This window comes from Podarcis bocagei (assembly GCF_964188305.1).
Source record: "Podarcis bocagei genome assembly, chromosome: 13".
In the NCBI taxonomy this organism is placed as follows: Eukaryota; Metazoa; Chordata; class Lepidosauria; order Squamata; family Lacertidae; genus Podarcis; species Podarcis bocagei.
In genome coordinates, this window is record NC_138138.1 from 49,377,355 (window position 1) to 49,397,697 (window position 20,343).

Here is a 20,343-nt window from a genome sequence, read left to right on the forward strand (position 1 = left end):
TCTAGGAGAGGGCTCCGATTTCTACCTGTTTTGTATGTAGTTTTTGAAGTTGTTATAGTATGATGAAAAACTATAACAAAAAAATATTTGGCAGAATTAAGTACATAAAATGCACATATTTGTCTTTTTCAGTGAATACAACTTTCCATACTCTTTATACAGCACCTCTGGATCCTAATGTAATAAAGTCCTATTTTTGTAAAAAAAATTCTTGTTTTAAAAAATAAGTAAAATAAAGACAGCCAAAATAAATACTATTATGACAGGTTGAAAGCAGGACACATTTTGACATTATAATTGAACTTGCTATTCCAAAACATAACAAAAAATATGAATTTTTGCATAGAGCTGTTAGGCTGGTTTATATGTATAAGTTGGTGTAATCAAAGTTACTATGCACCAGATTTTCTCCAACCATTCAGATATTATTAGCTTTTGTAGTCTCAGGAGCAGTTATGAGGTTGAACATTATTTTCTGGCATACCATCTTATCATTATCATAATCATTGTATATTATTTATACCACAGCCGTCTGGCAAGGTTGCGCCATCCACCCTGGGAGTCTTCCAACACTTACAAAAATGTAATCAAACATTAAAAACTTCTCAATACAGGGCTGCCCTCAGATGACTTCCAAATAGCAATAGTTTTATTGTATAACCAAGCAATAATGTTTTACGTCGCAATTGTATATAAAGTTTTCTGTTACATGACTCTGGTCATGCAGATAATGGTAAGATTTGTTTCCATTCATTCTCAGAACATTACCTGCCAAGGCTCCAGATCCTGAAGTTTTAATCTTTCACTTTTTCCCATTGCTCTCCGCTTGGATCTAGGGAAGTAAATGTTATGCAAGGCATGAGCCACAGCATAGACACCATTATAGATGCTGTAGCTGTGACCAGTCATGCTCATTTCAAACAAAGACCTTGGAAGACTCTGCAACCTCTCCTCTCCAGTACACATACCATAGACCTCCATTGGTGCATTGAAATTGGGAAGAATACAGTCAAATGCTTGCTCCCAGAAGCCTTTGATGAAACCATCTCCCTGGCTCTGGGAAGGCTTTATGCTCTGAAGAAATTCCTTGAATGCTAGAAGATTTTGTGAGTGAAGAAGAAGAAGAAGAGTTTGGATTTGATATCCCGCCTTTCACTCCCTTTAAGGAGTCTCAAAGCGGCTAACATTCTCCTTTCCCTTCCTCCCCCACAACAAACACTGTGAGGTGAGTGGGGCTGAGAGACTTCAGAGAAGTGTGACTGGCCCAAGGTCACCCAGCAGCTGCATGTGGAGGAGCGGAGACGCGAACCCGGTTCCCCAGATTACGTGACTACCACTCTTAACCACTACACCACACTGGCTCAGAGTGGATTGTGAAGGAGAGGGAACCCTGGAAGAGCAGAACATTCCAAACTTTAAGAAGACCCATAGATATGAAATCAGTCTGTGCTGTAAAGATCCATACCTTTTTAAATGATGTGTTTTCTTTATTTGTAGGATCTGATAGAAATATAGTAAGTCTCAGTGCTATAATTGCCAGAGATTCTCCATAAACAATAAGTGTAGTGACTTTATTATCTCTTATTTTCACATACATATTTAAAGCTATATCATGCATGTCATCCACATTATCAAAGTGGAGTTGTATTGCAATTATTTGAGTGAAGGCTGAGCAAATTCCATTTTGAGAAAGCAATGGCTCCAGGGTCTGCAAAAAATGTTCTCCACTGTTATCATTTAGAGCAAGGAGTCCGATCCACGTCCATCCAAAATGCTTAAGCAAGCGGATAATCCCAAGAAACTGGTGGGCTTCATTGGGCACCATGCGGTAAAAAGAAGGAACCTGACTTGTATCACTCTCCACTGCAGGAAATGAACCATATGCAAACTGAAAGAAAATTTGAATATAATCTCAAATTATATGGAAGACATTCATCCTGTAACATTTGGTTCCCCCCCCCAACAAATTCTAAGGTTTCTTTTTTCTAATTACACATTTTGATTTGAACTCTGACTAGATCAGTCTCACATCCCTAGAAATAAAACAGAAAAAGGAATCTACAAGGAATATGGGATAAGGATGCAGGCTTGTATAAAACTATTTTTTTCCTTATGGATTGTGGTAGATCCATTAATTTGATGTGTCTGCACTGAGTAAAATTACTGACTAGAATACTTCCCAATAGATCCTCTCTGTGTAGAACAAACATGAAAGCAACCCATAGAGGCAGGAAGAAAAGATTCTTTTTGACCCCTTCATACCTCTTACCTAGATTTTAAATTAAGGATCATGACTAAGAGGCAATAATTTTGATGAGTCTGTTCTGAGTAAAACTGCTGAGTAGAATACTTTCCAATAGGTTTGCTCTGGGGAGAACAAACATGGAAGCAACCCATAGAGGCAGAAATAAAAGATTCTCATTGACCCCTTCATACCTCCTACCTGTGGAATTTTATAGAGACCTAATGTGTCTGCCATATGGAAGGTGGTATCATGGCCAAGTCCCCCAATGGTGGATATGAGGGTTTTCTGGGTGTCACATTTGTAGTTGGGGACAAATGTCCTCATTTTGAAGAGGACGTCTAGAGTCGTACGATAGGTCATCCTTGCATCATAATAGCTGTCATAGATGTGGAAGCCAAGTGTGATATTGGGCAAGATGTTGGGATTCTCATTGACTTCTTTCACAGCAAATGCCAATGCAAGGACATGCTGATAAAATTTAGGCACCATACTGCAAGTAAACCAAATTAATTACAAATATGAACATACTACAATATTGGACATCTTCTGTTTCAAACTGAAATGAAAAGATTGCATTTGTAATTAGCACATCTATGCTAATAAAATCCATACTGTCTAATGATCAGGGCATTACTGTTTTGCATGACACTTTCACACACCTGCTGTTCTTCTATTGCTTGACATTTCCAGAACAGTTGATCAAGAAAAAAAAATGAAATAAATCTGTTTCTCCTTAAGTAGGCGACAACTTCATTTAACTGAAAGCTGCAATGTTATACAGACTTACATGAAAGTCCCATTGAATTCTGATAGCTTTTTTTCTCAGTATACAGCTGTGGTTTGGGCAGAAAGGTTGCTTGCACATTAGAACCACAGGTTTGAGGTGTGCAGGCTACTGTAGCTAAGGACAGTCATTGATTCTGCGGTGCATCAGAAGGAAAGGGGAGTCAGATGGCAATGGACTTACCTTCACACTGGAAGACACAGCTGGTGGCAAAATTAGTCTCCTGTTTCTTTAGGTTTTCCAGCCCAATGTCAGCCTCTCTGGGCTAATGCCCCATTCTGACAATCTCAGGTTTCCTTGTGCTATCTAACCTGAACTGTCACAATCCCTGTCTGCTTCAACACAATTCAACCAATTTCCATATCGCTCCGTATAGGATAATTTTCACCATGATGTAACAATTTACCCAAGAAATCAATTCAAGTCAGCACACACCAAAACTTTAAAGGACTTTGACTGTGAATATGTGGTAGTACAATGGTACCTCGGGTTAAGAACTTATTTCGTTCCGGAGGTCAGTTCTTAACCTGAAACTCTTCTTAACCTGAAGCCCCACTTTAGCTAATGGGGCCTCCTGCTGCTGCTGCACCACTGCCGCTACACGATTTTTGTTCTCACCCTAAAGCAAAGTTCTTAACCTGAGGTACTATTTCTGGGTTAGCAGATTCTGTAACCTGAAGCGTCTGTAACCTGAAGCGTCTGTAACCTGAGGCACCATTGTATATTTGTTTACATTTTCACCCTTCTTTTCACCACTCCTGACAATAAGTATACTCAAAGCAATAGTAAATACACAATTGCCTTCAAATAAACTGTTACAGTGGCTAGGTTTATAAATAAATAAATAGAAAAAATGTTTTTTTTATTATTCCAGTGTTCAGGCAAATTATGGGTCCCATTTCAACTTGAAAATGTCAGTAATAAAAGAATCTCTCTTTGGGATTCCTGTCAGAAAGACATTAAAGAAAGGAAAGGGCAATCCAGAAGAGGAATGGAAAAGTCTTACTATGAAACATCAAACACGTTTTTTGATGGTTGTTCCTTATACAAAATTTCATAGAAATTGTAAAAGCTCTTAGAAAGAACTCCACCAATGATGACTTCACCTGGCTGGTACCACTCGTGTGGAACAGGAAAAGGATTATTCCCAGGGCAGCGGATAGAATTAGAGGTAATAGAAACAGGAGTTATTAAAAACAGCAACACCAATAGCAGCAACATCCTGAAAGTCTAGCTTATGGTATATATTTCATCAACGGGTTGCAAATACATTCCTTGAGAAGTAACAGAAATTATATTGTCCTAAATTGAACTCATAGAGCCTTGTCTGTCTCTCCCCCTACACTAGCTCTCCATAACACATGAGCTTATTTTTAAAACACTTTTAGGCTTGCTTGTTGATTTTTTTCTTCCCTTCAGGAAGCCAACTGGGGATTTGGCCTGGAGAAGAAATTACAGTGATTTGAGTAATTGCAGAATAGGAATATTAATTACTTATTCAGAGTTTAGAGTCTGAGTAAGACTTTAACTTTTTTTACTCCCAATCCTGCTGCTTAGATGAAAGAAAAAAGTGGCAGAAGGGTTTTTCCTTGGTGTGCTAAGAACAACAGGAAACTCTTGAGTGAAGACACTGTCATCAGGATATAAAGGAGCAGTTATAAATTTTGAGATTAGGACCACTTCTCAACTCCAGTTGTCTTCAAGGAAATGGGACTCAGCACTTCTCAATAAGATCAAGCTATACTTTAAAAATGAATAGCACAATTCATTTGCAAGAACCAACAGGAGCTATTGGTATATTGGGGGGGGGGGGCTTTCATTTTCAGCCTGACTAATGAATTCTCTTCTGGGTAACCTTACATAAACTTTAAGCCTTAGGTGAGTGGGAACAGAAAGGGAAGAGCACAGAACACCTAGTCTAAATTTTAACAGGGTTTCATGTCTACTTTATACTGTCCGACACATTCATGTTGCTCTGTTCCCTATTCAGAGCATTACGAGACATTATCAGAATTCAAGGTCATATTCTGGATAAGCAAAAGCACTGAAAATATGAAGCAGAGCAGGGGAGGCATAGCTAATTGTTGTTGTTGGGGTTATTATTGATGATAACCAACTCTAATCCTGTGGAAAGCCATCTAATTAGATTTTAATTCGATCCTGACCTGTTTTTAGGAGGTAACTTAATTACTGTTTGATTTTATACTTGTGTTATATATTTTATGTTAGCTGCCCTGAGTCCGGCTTCAGTTGGGGAGGGTAGGATATAAATAAAAGTATTATTATTATTATTATTATTATTATTATTATTATTATTATTATTCTGGGACCATTAAAACATATGATTTGTTCTATCCTGTTCTTAAATCTGTGGGGCATATATTGCCCTACATAATGTAAATATTGAGGATGCCTTTGTTGTATCAAAGTTTTAGTTCAGCAATTACAGTACCATCTTAGATTATACCAGAAAGCGCCACCACATTGAGGAGAGTATATACTCCTGCTCGATATTAGCAAGCAAAGCATTTAAGGTTCAAGGAAGACACTCAGATACTTAATTTCAGTTAACATGTTTCTTTACTGAAAGACATATAATTCAGTATTACAAAACAAAGTAATATAAGGTAAATCAGTCCCATATAAGAACTACATTTTTATAAGTGAATTGAAAGTAAATCAAGCTACCATTCATTCCACACTTTTCAATGCCTTTCCCTACTGCTTTTCTATCCTCAAAAGTTCATTTTTATTATTAAGTTTCTTTTCCTAAAGCAGGAGTCAGCAACATTTCCCCACATTTGGCCAGATTGATCATTCTCCCAGTCCTCGATGGACAATGTTTGATAGGTGGATGGGACAACCAACCTGTCTGCCACTGGGATTCAGAAGGCAATGAGTCTTTTAAATAGACAGTTACAAAGTGGCTTGATAAGTGAGGTGGAAGCAGTTTCTCTAGCAAAAACCAAGCTCCCCTCCCCTGCACCCATTTTATTATCACTTTCAATGGAAACTATCTCCCCCTCCTGGAGCACCATGGGCTCCCATTACCCATCATCATCATCAACATCATCATCATTATCATCATTGAGAGGGTAGAGCCAACCAATGGATGCAAGTTATTAGAAAAGAGATTCCAACTAAACATCAGGATCAACTTTCTGATTATAAGTGCTGTTCAACAGTGGAATAGACTTCCCCAGAAGGTGGTGTACTCTCCCTCATTGAAGGTTTTTAAGCAGAGGTCGAATAGTCATCTGTCATGGATGCATTGGCTCCCAGCACGTTTCCGAGCACAATTCAAAGTGTTGGTGCTGACCTTTAAAGCCCTAAACAGCCTTGGTCATGTATACCTGAAGGAGCGTCTCCACCCCCATCACTCAGCTTGGACACTGAGATCCAGCGCCGAGGGCCTTCTGGCGGTTCCCTCATTGCGAGAAGTGAGGCTACAGGGAACCAGAGAGAGGGCCTTCTCGGTAGTGGCGCCCACCCTGTGGAACGCCCTCCCATCAGCTGTCAAAGAGATAAACAACTACCTGACATTCAGAAGACATCTTAAGGCAGCCCTATTCAGGGAAGTTTTTAACATGTAACGCTGTACTGTTTTTAACACTTGATTGGGAGCTGCCCAGAGTGGCTGGGGAAACTCAGCCAGATGGGCAGGGTATAAATAATAAATTATTATTATTATTATTATTATTATTATTATTATTATTATGCTTAATTGAGGTTCAATCATTTAAAGGGCTGGAACAGATGACCCTGAGGGACTCCTCCAACCATACAGTGCTATGATTTTATAATGGTGGGCAAATTCCCATAAACAAAGGATAAATGGACACATGTTAAAATCAAACATCACAAATATAGTATCAGAACAGGATAATAGAACAATATGATGGCAAATATAAAAACATAATAAAAAGCTGCATCTGAGTCCAATAAATACAAGAAGGTTTCATGAACAACAGACAACTTAACAAGATAACCTAGGAGTTTCACAGGCTCTTAGAAAGATCTCTCTCATGATGTTCCTCAAAGTCCTTCTACTGCAGAATCTTCTTATAAGACTTTTAAATTGAGGGGCTAGGAAGGCTGGAAGCATCCCTCCCGGGGGATCTTCTGGGAAGAGACAATCTGGAAACTCACCTTCTGCTTTTGATAGTTCCTATGAAGTCCCACATGATGTCAGCTGAGAGTAAGGTGGGTGTGCTTTGCCAGGAATGGCCTGAGAATTGAAACCTAAGCTGGGCAAAACAGGGCCCACCACCAAGTTGTTCCTCACTCCTGAGCTAAGGAGACAGCGGATTTTAATCTGCTTGAATTTGAAAACCCTAAATATTCCAAATTGATCCTACGAAAGAGTATCACCTCAAAGTAACCACTTTTACGGAAAACTCCCTTATATATAACAATACAATAGAATAGAAAGAAGAAGTAAGGCTTAATTTACACCCTTCTCCTTATCAGTTGCTCCCTGTTGTTCAGCTCTGGCTTCAGAACAATGATGTAGCATTTAGGGGCAAAGATGCAGCCCAACAATCCAGCACTGGAGGACAAGATAGAGAAGATCTCCACCACCACCATGGATTTTCCTTTGGTGCTTAGGTAAGTTGGGACAAAAGACAGCCAAACACTGCAAAACAGCAACATGCTGAAGGTAATGAATTTGGCTTCATTAAAGCTGTCAGGTAATTTGCGAGCTGAAATTGCCACAATGAAGCTAGCAATGGCCAGGAGGCCCATGTAGCCCAAGACGCAGTAAAACATGGTCACTGAACCTTCGTTACATTGCACAATGATTTCTTTCATTACCGAGTGCATGTCTTGATCTGGAAATGGGGAAGAGGTCATCAACCACCCAGTACAAATAATCGCTTGAACGAGGGAGCAGGAAAGGACAACGAAGTTGGACAGTTTTTTCCCTACCCACTTCCTCATACTGGACCCAGGCTTGGTGGCCATGAAAGCTGCAACTACCGTGATAGTTTTGGCCAACACACAGGAAACAGCCACAGAGAAGACAATGCCGAAAGTTGTTTGGCGAAAAAGGCAGGTCATTTTGCCAGGGTGTCCAATGAATAGAAGAGATGAAAGAAAGCAGAATTGGAGGGCGATGAGGAGAGCGTAGGTGAGATCCCTGTTGTTGGCTTTGACAATTGGAGTGTCTTTGTGTTGAATAAACGCTGCAAGCACCAAAATTGTGATCAGGAAAAAAGAAAGAGAAAGTAAGGCCAAAATGATCCCTAAAGGTTCTTCATATGAAAGAAAGTTGATAGTTTTAGGGATGCATCCATTTTTCTTCTTGTTTGCATACTGATCTTCTGGGCATCTGAAGCAGTCAGCCGTATCTGACAAACAGAAGAAAGTCAAACTCCATCAGTGATTTTTGTCTACTATGTTGCCGTTATTGATTCTGTTGATCTACTTGGAACCTTCTTTATTGTCAGAGAGCAGGTTGTATATTTGAATTACTCACTACATTCCTGCTGAATCTGAAACAGTTTTGTTTTGTTTTTTACATCTTTGTAAGTAGCCATGCTGTTTCACCAAGATGGCATAGGGAGTGGAACCTTGGTTTTTTGGGAGGACAGTTAACTGAGACCAAAAGAAACCAAAACATATTTTGCTCCCATATTTAATTGTCTCTAGGTGAGGATGTTTTTGCCTTTCCTTCAGTACGTGCCAGTAGCCATTGTTAGGCAATAGGGTGGACTGTAAAGGGTCTATAAATTGATAAGAGCAAGGCATGCAACGAGGTCAGATGAGGCCCAGTGTTGCCTATCTCTCTCCCCCCCCCCCACACACATATACAGTTTCCTACTGGGAACCTGAATGCCTGTCTTGCCAAATACAAAGCTCCAACCTTGTTCAACTCTGAAGGATGTCAAAAGCAGCTACACCATTAAGTGGAATGCCATTCAAATAGCAAATGCTGGTTGGAATTAGTGCCATGACATTTCCTCTTCCCTGAAGCATAATGAATAAAGTTCTGGCCTAATTCTACCCTGGATGATGTCTAGCATGTTTCATTCTGACTACACACATTATTTGCAAATCTACAACTTCTGTACCATTTTACTACTTGATAGGTTCACTCAGTGCTTTTTTTTCTAAAAAAATGTTTGGGGTATTCTTCTTTTCCTACTCATATTGAAATATTGCTCCTCACTGAGGCCAAACTTAGATACACAAAATGTTTAGGGGGAAGGCACACTGGGAAAATAAGCACTGGGTTCACTTAAATTATGTGCACAGTGAAATCATTTTTGGGGATGGGGGGATTAATTTCAAATCCACCAACTTGGGATTTCACCAGGCTCTTTTATTTTTGAACGTATTGATGACGTGTTACTGGAAAGTAGCAATAAAATATTCACACCACTCCAAGCAGGATAGTGTGGTTTTCAACAGAGATTTGTTAATCTTGTACAATGAAAACTGTCACATACCATTCTGGTTTGAAATCTTCCCTTCTGGACATGGAGTACAATCATAGCAGCAAAATTTCTGTCCTTCCTTACTTTTCTTCTGATAGCCCTCATGACAGTAGTCATTGCAAACAGAAATGGGCATTACCTATTAATAAACAGGAAATCATTTCAGAAGGGATAAATATTTGAAAGAATATTTCAGCTTCTGCAGTTCAAATAAAAAGGGGATCTCTCATCCCAGAAACATTGGCATAGGACTGCTGCTTCATACAAGGTCCAACCATCAGCCCATTTTTGTTAAGACACTGGAATTAAAGAGGCAAAATACAAAATACAGATAAATCTAGGATCATTTTGTTAACTAACTTTCAGAAATCAGAAACTTTATAGTGGAAATAGCATATGTGGCAGATACTCAAAACTTCTATCACTCTCCTAAACCTGTCAGTATTTGGTAAGCCTTTTTTAAATTCACACTGCCTTTGAGGCCACAAACTCAAAGTGAATGAAACAAGTTAACCTGAAACGTCATCCATACTCTGCCCCACAGGCTTAAGGGGCCATTGTACAAGTAGCTTAAACAAGAATTCAGTGGAGGAGTATATCAGTATGCTCATCAGTAGGAGAATGTGAGGCCTACAAGTAAATTCTACAGTCATAGGAGCCAACTTCTAGGGGCCAAGGTCCCTTCACATACACCCTCAGTAAAATAATTGAGGGGCCAACCCTCTCCCAGAGGTGATGGGCATTGTCATTCCAAATGTGTACATGAGCCACGTCTTGCAACTGATTAATCGGTGCAGGGCTTACCTCCCCCCCCCCATATATTTTTTTCAAGTTGGCACCCCTGCCTAGATTCCAGACCTGATTAAAATCATTGTGCCATATAATCATGTCCTCATCAATGCTGAATTCTTTTCCATCAGCTGCATCAGAATCAACCCATCCAATCTTCAATCGAAGGAAGGACCTGTTCGGGAACGTGACTATGTTCATGATGTCAAATCCCCCTCCCACTTCTCTTTGATCAGTAAAGGACACGGTTTCTCCAGCTGAGTTGTTAAATGAAATGTCCTGAAGAACAGGGTGTAGCTAATAGAAAGAGAAAATGGAGTTGAATGGGAATCGGCATAAATGAGATTTTGAATAATATGCCATGGTTTACAGAAACATTTCTTCATGAAGCTTATTTAGGTATAGTAACATAGCTTCAGTTAACAAAGAATATGTGCAAAATATTTGTGATTTTGACACAACAGATAGACTTTATTATGCACTGGAAGCCCTTTTTATTCATCACTAATATTCCCTTTATTTTCTCCTTTCCCTCTTCTCTTCTTTTTTTCTTGTGAGGTCCTATATATGGGGCCCTTGTTAAGGCCTAGGGATTAACAATTTATAGGAGTGGTCATGGCGCGCCCTAGGTGGGAAGTCAGGGAAGCATTGGCTGAGGGGAAGGGAGGAAATAGGAGGGATCTCAGGTGAGAGCTGTGAATTGCCTCTAGGAAAGGACTCAGTATTCTTCCTGTTTTACTGTAGTTTTTGTAGCTGTTATATTATTGTATTGTGAAGAACTCTAAGAAAAATATTATTTGGAGAAAAGTACAAAATTTAAGATGCAAACATTATTATTTTTCAGTGAATACAATTTGCAATACCATTTAAACAGAACTTCTGATTCCTAATTTGATAAAGACCTTATTTTTTTTTATTTTAACAACAAATAAAAGAAATTAAGGGCAGCCTAAATAAATACTATTACTACAGGTTGAAAGCAGCATAAGCTTGGACATTATAACTGAACTTCTTCTTCCAAAATATAACAAAAAATTATGTTTTTTTCCATAGAGCTGTTAGGCTGGTTTATATGTATTCTTTTATAAGTTGGTGTAATCATAGTTACTATGGACCAAATTTTCTCCAACCATTCAGATATTCTTAGCTATTGTAGTTTTAGCAGCAGTTTCTGGGTCTGAATTAAATTTCTTGATAATTTTCTGGAATACTATCTTATAATCATAACCATCATTTATTATATATACCCCAACCATCTGGCAAGGTCACCCCATCCACTCTGGGAGACTTCCAACACATATTAAAATATAATCAAACATTAAAAACTTCCCGATACAGGGATGCCTTCAGATGACTTCTAAATAATAATAGTTTTATTAGATAACCAAGTAGAAATGTCTTCAGTTCCAGTGGTATATAAAGTCATGCAGATAATGATAATATTTTTTCTCTTCATTCTCAGAACAATACCTGCCAAGGCTCCAGATTCTGAAGTTTTAATCTTTCACTTTTCCCCATTGCTCTCTGCTTCGATCTGGGTGAGTAAACGTTATGCAAGGCATCAGCCACAGCATAGACACCATTATAGATGCTGTAGCTGTGACCAGTCATGCTCATTTCAAACAGAGACCTTGGAAGACTCTGCAACCTCTCCTCTCCAGAACACATGCCACTGAACTCCATTGGCACACCAAGATTTGGAAATACACAGTCAAATGCTTGCTCCCAAAAGACTTTGATGAAACCATCTCCCTGGCTCTGGGAAGGCTTTATGTTCTGAAGAAATTCCTTGAATGCTGGAAGATTTTGTGAGTGGATTGTGAAGGAAAGGGAACCCTGGAAGAGCAGAACATTCCAAACCTTACTAAAACCCATAGTTATGAAATCAGTCTGTGCTGTAAAGATCCATACCTTTTTAAATGATGTGTTTTTCTTATTTGTAGGATCTGGCAGAAATATAATAATTCTCAGTGCTATAATTGCCAGAGATTCTCCATAAACAATAAATGTAGTGACTTTATTATTTCTGATTTGTGCATAGATATTCAAGGCTATTTCATGCATTTCATCCACATTATCATAGTGGACTTGTTTTGGGATTTTTTGTGTGAAGGCTGAGCAAATTCCATTTTCAGAAAGCAATGGTTCGAGGTTCTGCAAGAAATGTTCTCCACTGTTGTCATTCAGAGCAAAGAGTCCGATCCATGTCCATCCAAAATGCTTAAGCAAGCGAATAATCCCAAGAAACTGGTGGGCTTCATTGGGCACCATACGGTAAAAAGAAGGAACCTGTCTTGTATCACTCTCTGCTGAGGGATATGAACCATATGCAAACTGAAAGAAAATGTGAATATAATCTCAAATCCTATGGAAAACATTCTCTCTGTGCCATTTGGCTTTTTATTCCACAAATTCTAAGCTTTCTTTTTTCTGATTGCACATTTTGATTTGAGCTGTGAGCAGTTCAATCTCACATCCCTAGATATAAAACAGAAAAAGCAATCTACAAGGAATATGGGATAAAGATGCAGGCTTGTATAGACCTAAATTTTAAATTAAGGATCATGACTAAGCTAGATGCATAGGATCATGACTAAGCTAGTCTGTTCTGAGTAAAACTACTGGCTAGAATACTTCCCAATAGGTCCGCCCTGTGTAAAACAAACATGGAAGCAACCCATAGAGGCAGGAAGAAAAAATTCTCATTCACCCCTTCATACCTCTTACCTGTGGAATCTTGTAGAGACCTAATGTGTCTGCCATATGGAAGGTGGTATCATGGCCAAGTCCGCCAATGGTGGATATGAGGGTTTTCTGGGTGTCACATTTGTAGTTGGGGACAAATGTCCTCATTTTGAAGAGGAGATCTAGAGTTGTGTGGTAGGTCATCCTTGCATCATAATAGCTGTCATAGATGTGGAAGCCAAGTGTGATATTGGACAAGATGTTGGGATTCTCATTGACTTCTTTGACAGCAAAAGCCAATGTTAGGACGTGCTGATAAAATTTTGGCACCATACTGCAAATAAAGTAAATTAGTTACAGATATGAACATACTACAATATTGGACATCTTCTGTTTCAAACTGAAATGAAAAGATTGCATTTGTAATTAGCACATCTATGCTAATAAATTCCATACTGTCCAATGATCGGGGCATTACTGTTTTGCATGACACTTTCACACACCTGCTGTTATTCTATTGCTTGACATTTCCGTCACAATTGATCAAGAAAAAAATAAAACTCATTTGTTTCTCCTTAAGTAGGCGACAACTTCATTTAACTGAAAGCTGCAATGTTAGACAGACTTACATGAAAGTCCCATTGAATTCAGATAGCTTTGTTTCTCAGTATACAGCTGTGGTTTGGGCAGGAAGGTTGTTTGCACATTAGAACCACAGGTGTGCAGGCTACTGTAGCTAAGGCCAGTCATTGATCCTGTGGTGCATCAGATGGAAAGGGGATTCAGGAGGCAATGGACTTACCTTTACACTGGAAGACACAGCTGATGGCAAAATTAGTCTCCTAATTCTTTAGGTTTTCTAGCCCAATGTCAGCCTCTTTGGGCTAATGCCCCATTCTGACAATCTCAGGTTTCCCTGTGCTATCTAACCTGAACTGTCGTAATCCCTGTCTGCCTCAACACAATTCAACCAATTTCCATATCCATCCATATAGGATAACTTTCACCATGATGTAACTCCTCCCATGGAGGTTTTTCAGATCAGGAGCCACGAAAGAAATATTTAATGGAAAGGCAAATATATTCATGAATGTCAGCGGCAATACAATTTACCTAAGCAATCATTTCAACTCAGCACACACTGAAACTTTAAAAGACCTTCAATATGTGGTAGTAAAATCTAATACTCTTTCAAACTTCAAGGAAGCTTTGGGGATATTGAAGGATGGTGTATGGTTTTATGCTTTGAATTCATCTGTAACATAACCTTATCTACTTATTTACATTTTCACCCTTCTCTTCCCCACTCCTCACAATAAGTATACTGCAGAGCAATTGTAAAGACACCTTTTTATTCAAATCATTTTTTGAGAGCTGGTAGGCTTTAAATTTTTTTGAATTGAAATAACATTTTTTTCAGGCAAAATGTAGCTCCAATTGCAGATTGAAAATGCCAGTGATAAAATTATCCCTCTCTTTAGGATTCATGTCTGTAAAATATGAGAAAAAGGGAAAGGCAATTGAAAGGGGCAATGAAAAAGTCTTACTATGAAACATCAAACAGGTTCTCTGATGGGTGTTCCTTAAAGAAAACTTCATAGAAAATGTAGTAGCTCTGAGAAACAACTCCCCCAATGATGAGTTCACCTGGCTGGTACCGCTCGTGTGGAACAGGAAAAGGATTATTCCTAGGGCAGCTGATAGAATTAGAGGTATTAGCAACAGGAGTTATTAGATTCAGCAACACCCATAGCAACACCATCCTGGCTGCCTAGCTAATGGTATACATTTATTTGAAAGGTTGCAAATACATTCCTTGAGAAGTAACAGAAATTATATTATCCTAAATTGAACTGATAGAGCCCTTTCTGACTCTCACCTCTACACTAGCTCTCTATAACATATGAGCTTATTTTTAAGTACTTTCAGGCTTGCTTGTTGATTGTTTTCTTCCCTTCAGGAAGCCATCTGGGGATTTGACCTGGTGAAGAAATTGCAGTGATTTGAGTAATTGCAGAATAGGAATATTATTTGCTTATTCAGATTTTAGAGTTTGAGTAACACTTTTGCTTTTTTACTCCCAATCCTGCTGCTTAGATAAAAGAAAAAAGTGGCAGAAGTTCTGAATTTTGAGATTTAGACCACTTCTCAACTCCAGTTCTCTGCAAGGAAATGGGACTCAGCACTTCTCAATAAGATCAAGCTATAGTTTAAAAATGGATGGCCTGATTCATTTGCAAGAAACAGCAGAAGGCACTGCTTTTTTTAAATGGGGGGATGCAGTGGTACGCATAGCCCTATACATTTTGTGAACCTAACAGGAGAAGAAACTATTTTTTTTTATTATTTTTCTAGCATGGTGAATCATCAGTTCCATTGCTACCCCCCGATGGTGGCCTTTTGTCCATTTACTGTATTTATTTTCCCCGGTTTGGACTATAAAATTGTGGTTTTTTTGAGTCAAAATGAGAGTACCCTAAACATAATTTTTTTTATAGAAAAAAAGCACTGGCAGAAGGTATTGGTATATTGGAGGGGTGGGCTTTCATTTTCAGCCTGACTAATGAATTCTCTTCTTGCTAACCTTAAATAAGCTATATGCCATTGGTTAGTGGGACCAGAAATAAAAGAGCACAGAACACCTTATCTAAATCTTAACAGTGTATCATGTCTACTTTATACTCTCTCACACATTCCCATGGCTCTGTTCCCCAATCAGAGTTTCATGAGACATTATTAGAGTTCAAGGTCATGTTTTGCGTAAGCAGAATATGAAGTGGAGCATGGGAGGGATATCTAGCTGTTGCTGGTGTTATTATTTATGGTAATGATTAATCATAATCATAGCCACAATACATCATTGATGTTGAACCCCAGAGTGATATTCAGCAAGATCGTGTGGTTGTCATTGATCTCTTTCACAGCAAATGCGAAGGCAAGTCTGTGCTGGTAGAATTTTGTCACCATACTGCAAATGGAGTTGATCAATTTACAGTTTCAGAGGAGAATTCTATGATGAATTAAATCAGCATATCAAAATATTGTGCATTTCTGTCTCAAACCTTTTGGGATTTAAATTTCAGTGTTTTATTCTTAATGGATGTCTCCAAGCTAAGAAGAAGAAGGAGGAGGAGGAGGAGGAGGAGGAGGAGGAGGAGGAGGAGGAGGAGGAGGAGAAGGAGAAGAAGAAGAAGAAGAAGAAGAAGAAGAAGAAGAAGAAGAAGAAGAAGAAGAAGAAGAAGATCAGGAAAATGTATGATTTACTAGGGCAAAAATGACAACCGCATATCAATATGAGAAACACAGGACAAATTAGGGGAACACTCTAATACCCTGGCTGACCCACCACCAACCACAAGCTTTCATAAACAATGCAGTAGCAAAAACAGCAACCATCAGATCATGGACTAACTTTGAAAAACATTCTAACAACAGAGAGACACAGCAACAGAGAGACACAGTAACTTCCCTCGCCAACCTACTCCAGAAACCTGAATTGGCTGGAGAGCAGAGTCAGGTCATGGAGGGGTAGTGTGGGCGAGTGGAACGTTACTACATGTAGTAACGTTCCACTCGCCCACACTACCCCTCCATGACCTGACTCTGCTCTCCAGCCAATTCAGGTTTCTGGAGTAGGTTGGCGAGGGAAGTTACTTTTTCCAAACACAGACTGAAATCACACCGGTAAGGCTGCCACCACTCCCTTTAGTTCAGGGGAACCCAGAGACACAATCCAGGGAGAAGAATGTGTCCAATTAACCTGACAATCCCCCCTCCTTACAAGCTGCATCCACAGGCTTGCAGGCAGAAGTTCACTTGGTAAAGCGTGACTAAGCAGAAGGCTTGGATTTAGCTATTCCCCCGGAAAAAGCACAAATACCAACAGGTTCTACTATAAAAGTTTATTTTAAAAGAATAACCAAAAACATGTGGGAAAACCACAGGCACCTCTTAAAAGTCTTACAAACATGAAAACAATAACATTGTTCATTATAACTAGCTTTTGCATACTCACAAAGAGAACACGGTTAGAATAGTCAAGAGTCCTTTCAAGTTGTTGCTTAATGGAGCTGTTTGAGGATTTCCATTTCAAAAGGACGAAACGGCTGCTAACGATGGAAGATTACAGCCGGGCATCTTTGCGGTTTGCAGAGCAATGGCATAGAGCAAAGGCCCCTTGGTTTAACACCTCTTGCAAACAAGCAAGATCCCTTCTTCGTTCCATCTATAATGAATACAAAAACTCTAATGCCCAAGCTCTACCATCCTCCTATTTACAAGCCAAAAGAGCATACAAACAGACTTTAAAGCTGGCCAAACGCGAGTGGCATCAAAAGCGTTGGCGAACCTTGATAGCGGCCTCTAAATCCTGCAGACCCCAGGAATTTTGGGCTCTGATAAACATAAGAGGAAGGAAGTACCCACTGACGACTATCCCTGCGCCCACATGGGAAAAATTCTTGAGTAAATATTTTTCCTTGGCAGAGGAATCCAACTCATCCACGGAATTCCAAGCCGACCATCTACCTCTGTGGCCCTCTACCGACCCAGACCTGATAATGGACTTGATATTAGATCTGAAAACGGGCAAAGCCCCCGGGCCGGATCTAGTCCCTGCTGAGGCTATTGTTGCGCAACCGAGGTGGTGGGCTGAAATTCTGGCCAAAGTCTTTGACGCAATTAATTCTACGGGGCTTATCCCTAGGTCATGGAAGGAGGCCGTGATCGTGCCAGTCCATAAAAAGGGTCCCCCTGCTGACCCGGAGAACTATCGGAACATCAGCCTTTTGTCTATCATCGGGAAAATCTATGCAAAATTTTTGCTGTCTAAGCTGTCTCATTGGGCAAACGACTCAAATCTGATTGGCCATGAGCAAGCGGGCTTTAGGAACAATTACTCGACCTCTGACCATATGGTAATTATGTATCATCTTGCCAGAAAATATTCTGCCCCGAGGCGGGGGCGCCTATGTGTCGCTTTCATAGACCTAAAGGCCGCCTTCGACAGTATCCCAAGAAACTGTCTATGGAAGAAACTAGAGAGATGGGGCATAGATAGAAGACTGTTATGGCTTATAACCCAATTACACCACGGGTCGTCGGCTAGAGTGAGACTCACACCTGCGGGAAACCTATCCAACGAGGTCCCAATAAATAGAGGTGTGCGCCAAGGCTGCATTTTGGCCCCACTCCTCTTCAACCTGTTTATTAGCGATATGAAGCTCTTTCTGAATGAGTCTCAAGCCAACATTCATGCCCCCCGCCTAGCCGATTTCCGCTGCCCTTTGCTCCTATACGCCGATGATGCAGCGATCCTTTCCTACTCTAGAGTCGGTTTATGCAGAGCTCTAAAGATTTTTGCGGCTTATTGCAAACTCAACCATCTGACAATTAATCATGGGAAATCTAAAGTCCTGGTCTTTACCAGGTCTCGGAAAACTTACAGCTGGAAGTTAGATGGAGTCCAATTAGAACAGGTTTTCAAATTTAAATACCTGGGAGTCTTTTTTCACTACAACCTAAGCTGGAAGCCACAGATACAGTATTTACTAAACAAAGGGAAAACAATACTTTATGCTCTACTCCAATTTTTTGCGGCTGACGGAGCCTCCCACATCCCCTCTGCATTGAAGGTATACTACGCAAAAGTGGTTTCCACCCTCTGCTATGCTGCCCCGCTCTGGGCCCCTGGGTCCAATTTAACATCGCTGGAGACATTGCAGAATCAGTTTCTCCGTCGCCTCCTGAAACTCCCCATGTGTGTGAGCAACGCAGCCATACGCCTGGAGTTAAGGATTGCAACATTGGAGACTGTCATCTGGAAGCGAGTCTTTGGCTATTGGCTGTCCAGCTGGCATAGGCTTCCCGACCATTACCTTTTTCAGTGCCTCTGGCGGGACGAATTTGTTAATCCGTGGGTAGGAAAAATCCATGCCAAACTTCTGAGCATCGGAATCTCCCCAGCGGACTCCTTAAAGATGAACTTACGCTCAGCTAAAAGCCTCATTGAGCAAAGATTAGCAGACATTGAAAATCAACACAACCTTGCCAGAGGTGGGGGTGTCTGCTCCCCTAGGTATCACGGAATAACCCCACCACTTGACCTTCCATCATACATGTCATCTCTTTCATCAGTACCTCACCGACTTGCATTTATTCGTGCAAGGTTCAATGTCCTTCCATCGAACCTGCTGAGCCACAGATTTTCCAAGGGTTTGGTGTCTCCGCTATGCGTGTGTGATGGGAAAACTGTTGAATCTCTTCCACATATAATGTTCAACTGTCCCCTACATAGCATAGCCAGGACTAAATTCCTGGGCCCTGCTTTACTGCGCTTGGTTGGCAGGCCTGTTGAGTCACACGCCGCACTGCTTTTGCAGGATACAGATCCTTCTGTTACTCTGCAGGTGGCGAGATTCCTGAATGCGGTTATCTCACACGCAAAAACCACCAAAAACAACAACAACATCAAAATCTAATCGGACAGTTATGATGAGAGTGCATGTCGGATCTCGTCTTCAGTTTTCCTTTTTCTGTGAACCGTCCCTTGGAGCTCTCCGGGCCACATCCTATTATTTGGCTCTGCCCAATGACCCACCCTTGCATCGCAGTGTTCACCTTCTGTTGCCAGATATTTCGGTTTTTAAGCCTTTGTGCTTTTTTATGTTTGTACATATTTTATGGGCTAATAGCCGTAAATAAATAAATGAATGAAAAATGAATGAAATGACACAGCAAAGGAGCCATTAACTACAGTATATAAAATGCTACTCCAAAGGCTGGAGCCATAGGAAAATCAGCAGCCATGCCCACCTCCCGTGTGATGTCCGTAGCTGGTGCTTCCTGTGAAACTCATACCTTCATCGGGGGGGGGGGGGGAGGCAACTTGGGCGCCAGGTTATGGGTGCCCAATGGCACCCGCGATGTAATGTGACACCATAATGTTGTGACGTCATGATGTCATGTCACAGCAACACACTGCAGTGGTGTTTCTGAGGCCTGGAAGGGCTAGGATGTGATATCCAAGGTCTTGCAGAGCCTCAAAGTTCATGCCCGAGACAAGACCTTCAACACAACTTCCAGTTTGTATCGTGCCATGCACTGATAATGATGACTTGGGAGTCGCAATTGCAGCAGGGGCTGATTTCTATAAAGGAACACCAATATAGTCCTCCTGTCTAGCTCTTCAACTTCAGAGGAGGTGGGGTTTGACTGTGCATGCTTCCTTAAGGGTGCAGGTGCCTTTCCTTTGCCCTTAGGGCCCAACGTACATTTGCCTTTACCTGTAGCCATGTTAAAAAAAATGCACACCACATCCAATAATAATTCTGGGAACCCAACAATTCCAAGTGTTGGTGCTGACCTTTAAAGCCTAAGGTAGTTTAATAGTTTGCCCTCTG

General features: G+C 40.3%; 1 protein-coding gene across 1 annotated transcript; it reads right to left on the reverse strand.

Annotated features, from left to right (window-relative positions):
• Positions 1-7,407: 7,407 nt before the first annotated feature.
• Positions 7,408-19,821, reverse strand: LOC308572105 (vomeronasal type-2 receptor 26-like). The gene is made up of 7 exons (XM_081167991.1): positions 19,757-19,821; positions 14,823-14,924; positions 12,986-13,277; positions 11,729-11,792; positions 10,328-10,555; positions 9,482-9,608; positions 7,408-8,380 (listed from the first exon to the last, which is right to left on the reverse strand). Exons 4-7 carry the CDS (start codon positions 11,774-11,776, stop codon positions 7,479-7,481), a joined length of 1,305 nt encoding a protein of 434 aa, XP_081024117.1. The 5' UTR covers positions 11,777-11,792; positions 12,986-13,277; positions 14,823-14,924; positions 19,757-19,821; the 3' UTR covers positions 7,408-7,478.
• Between the last annotated feature and the right edge of the window lie 522 nt (positions 19,822-20,343).

Bases quoted from the DNA above. Each gene is read 5' to 3' on its own strand.
- LOC308572105 (XM_081167991.1), bottom strand. From the start codon at position 11,776: ATGGGGAAAAGTGAAAGATTAAAACTTCAGAATCTGGAGCCTTGGCAG. The intron at 10,556-11,728 runs GTATTGTTCTGA...TCTTTCTATTAG, and splicing joins AGAATCTGGAGCCTTGGCAG to CTACACCCTGTTCTTCAGGA. The intron at 9,609-10,327 runs GTCTGGAATCTA...GTTTATTAATAG, and splicing joins GGCACAATGATTTTAATCAG to GTAATGCCCATTTCTGTTTG.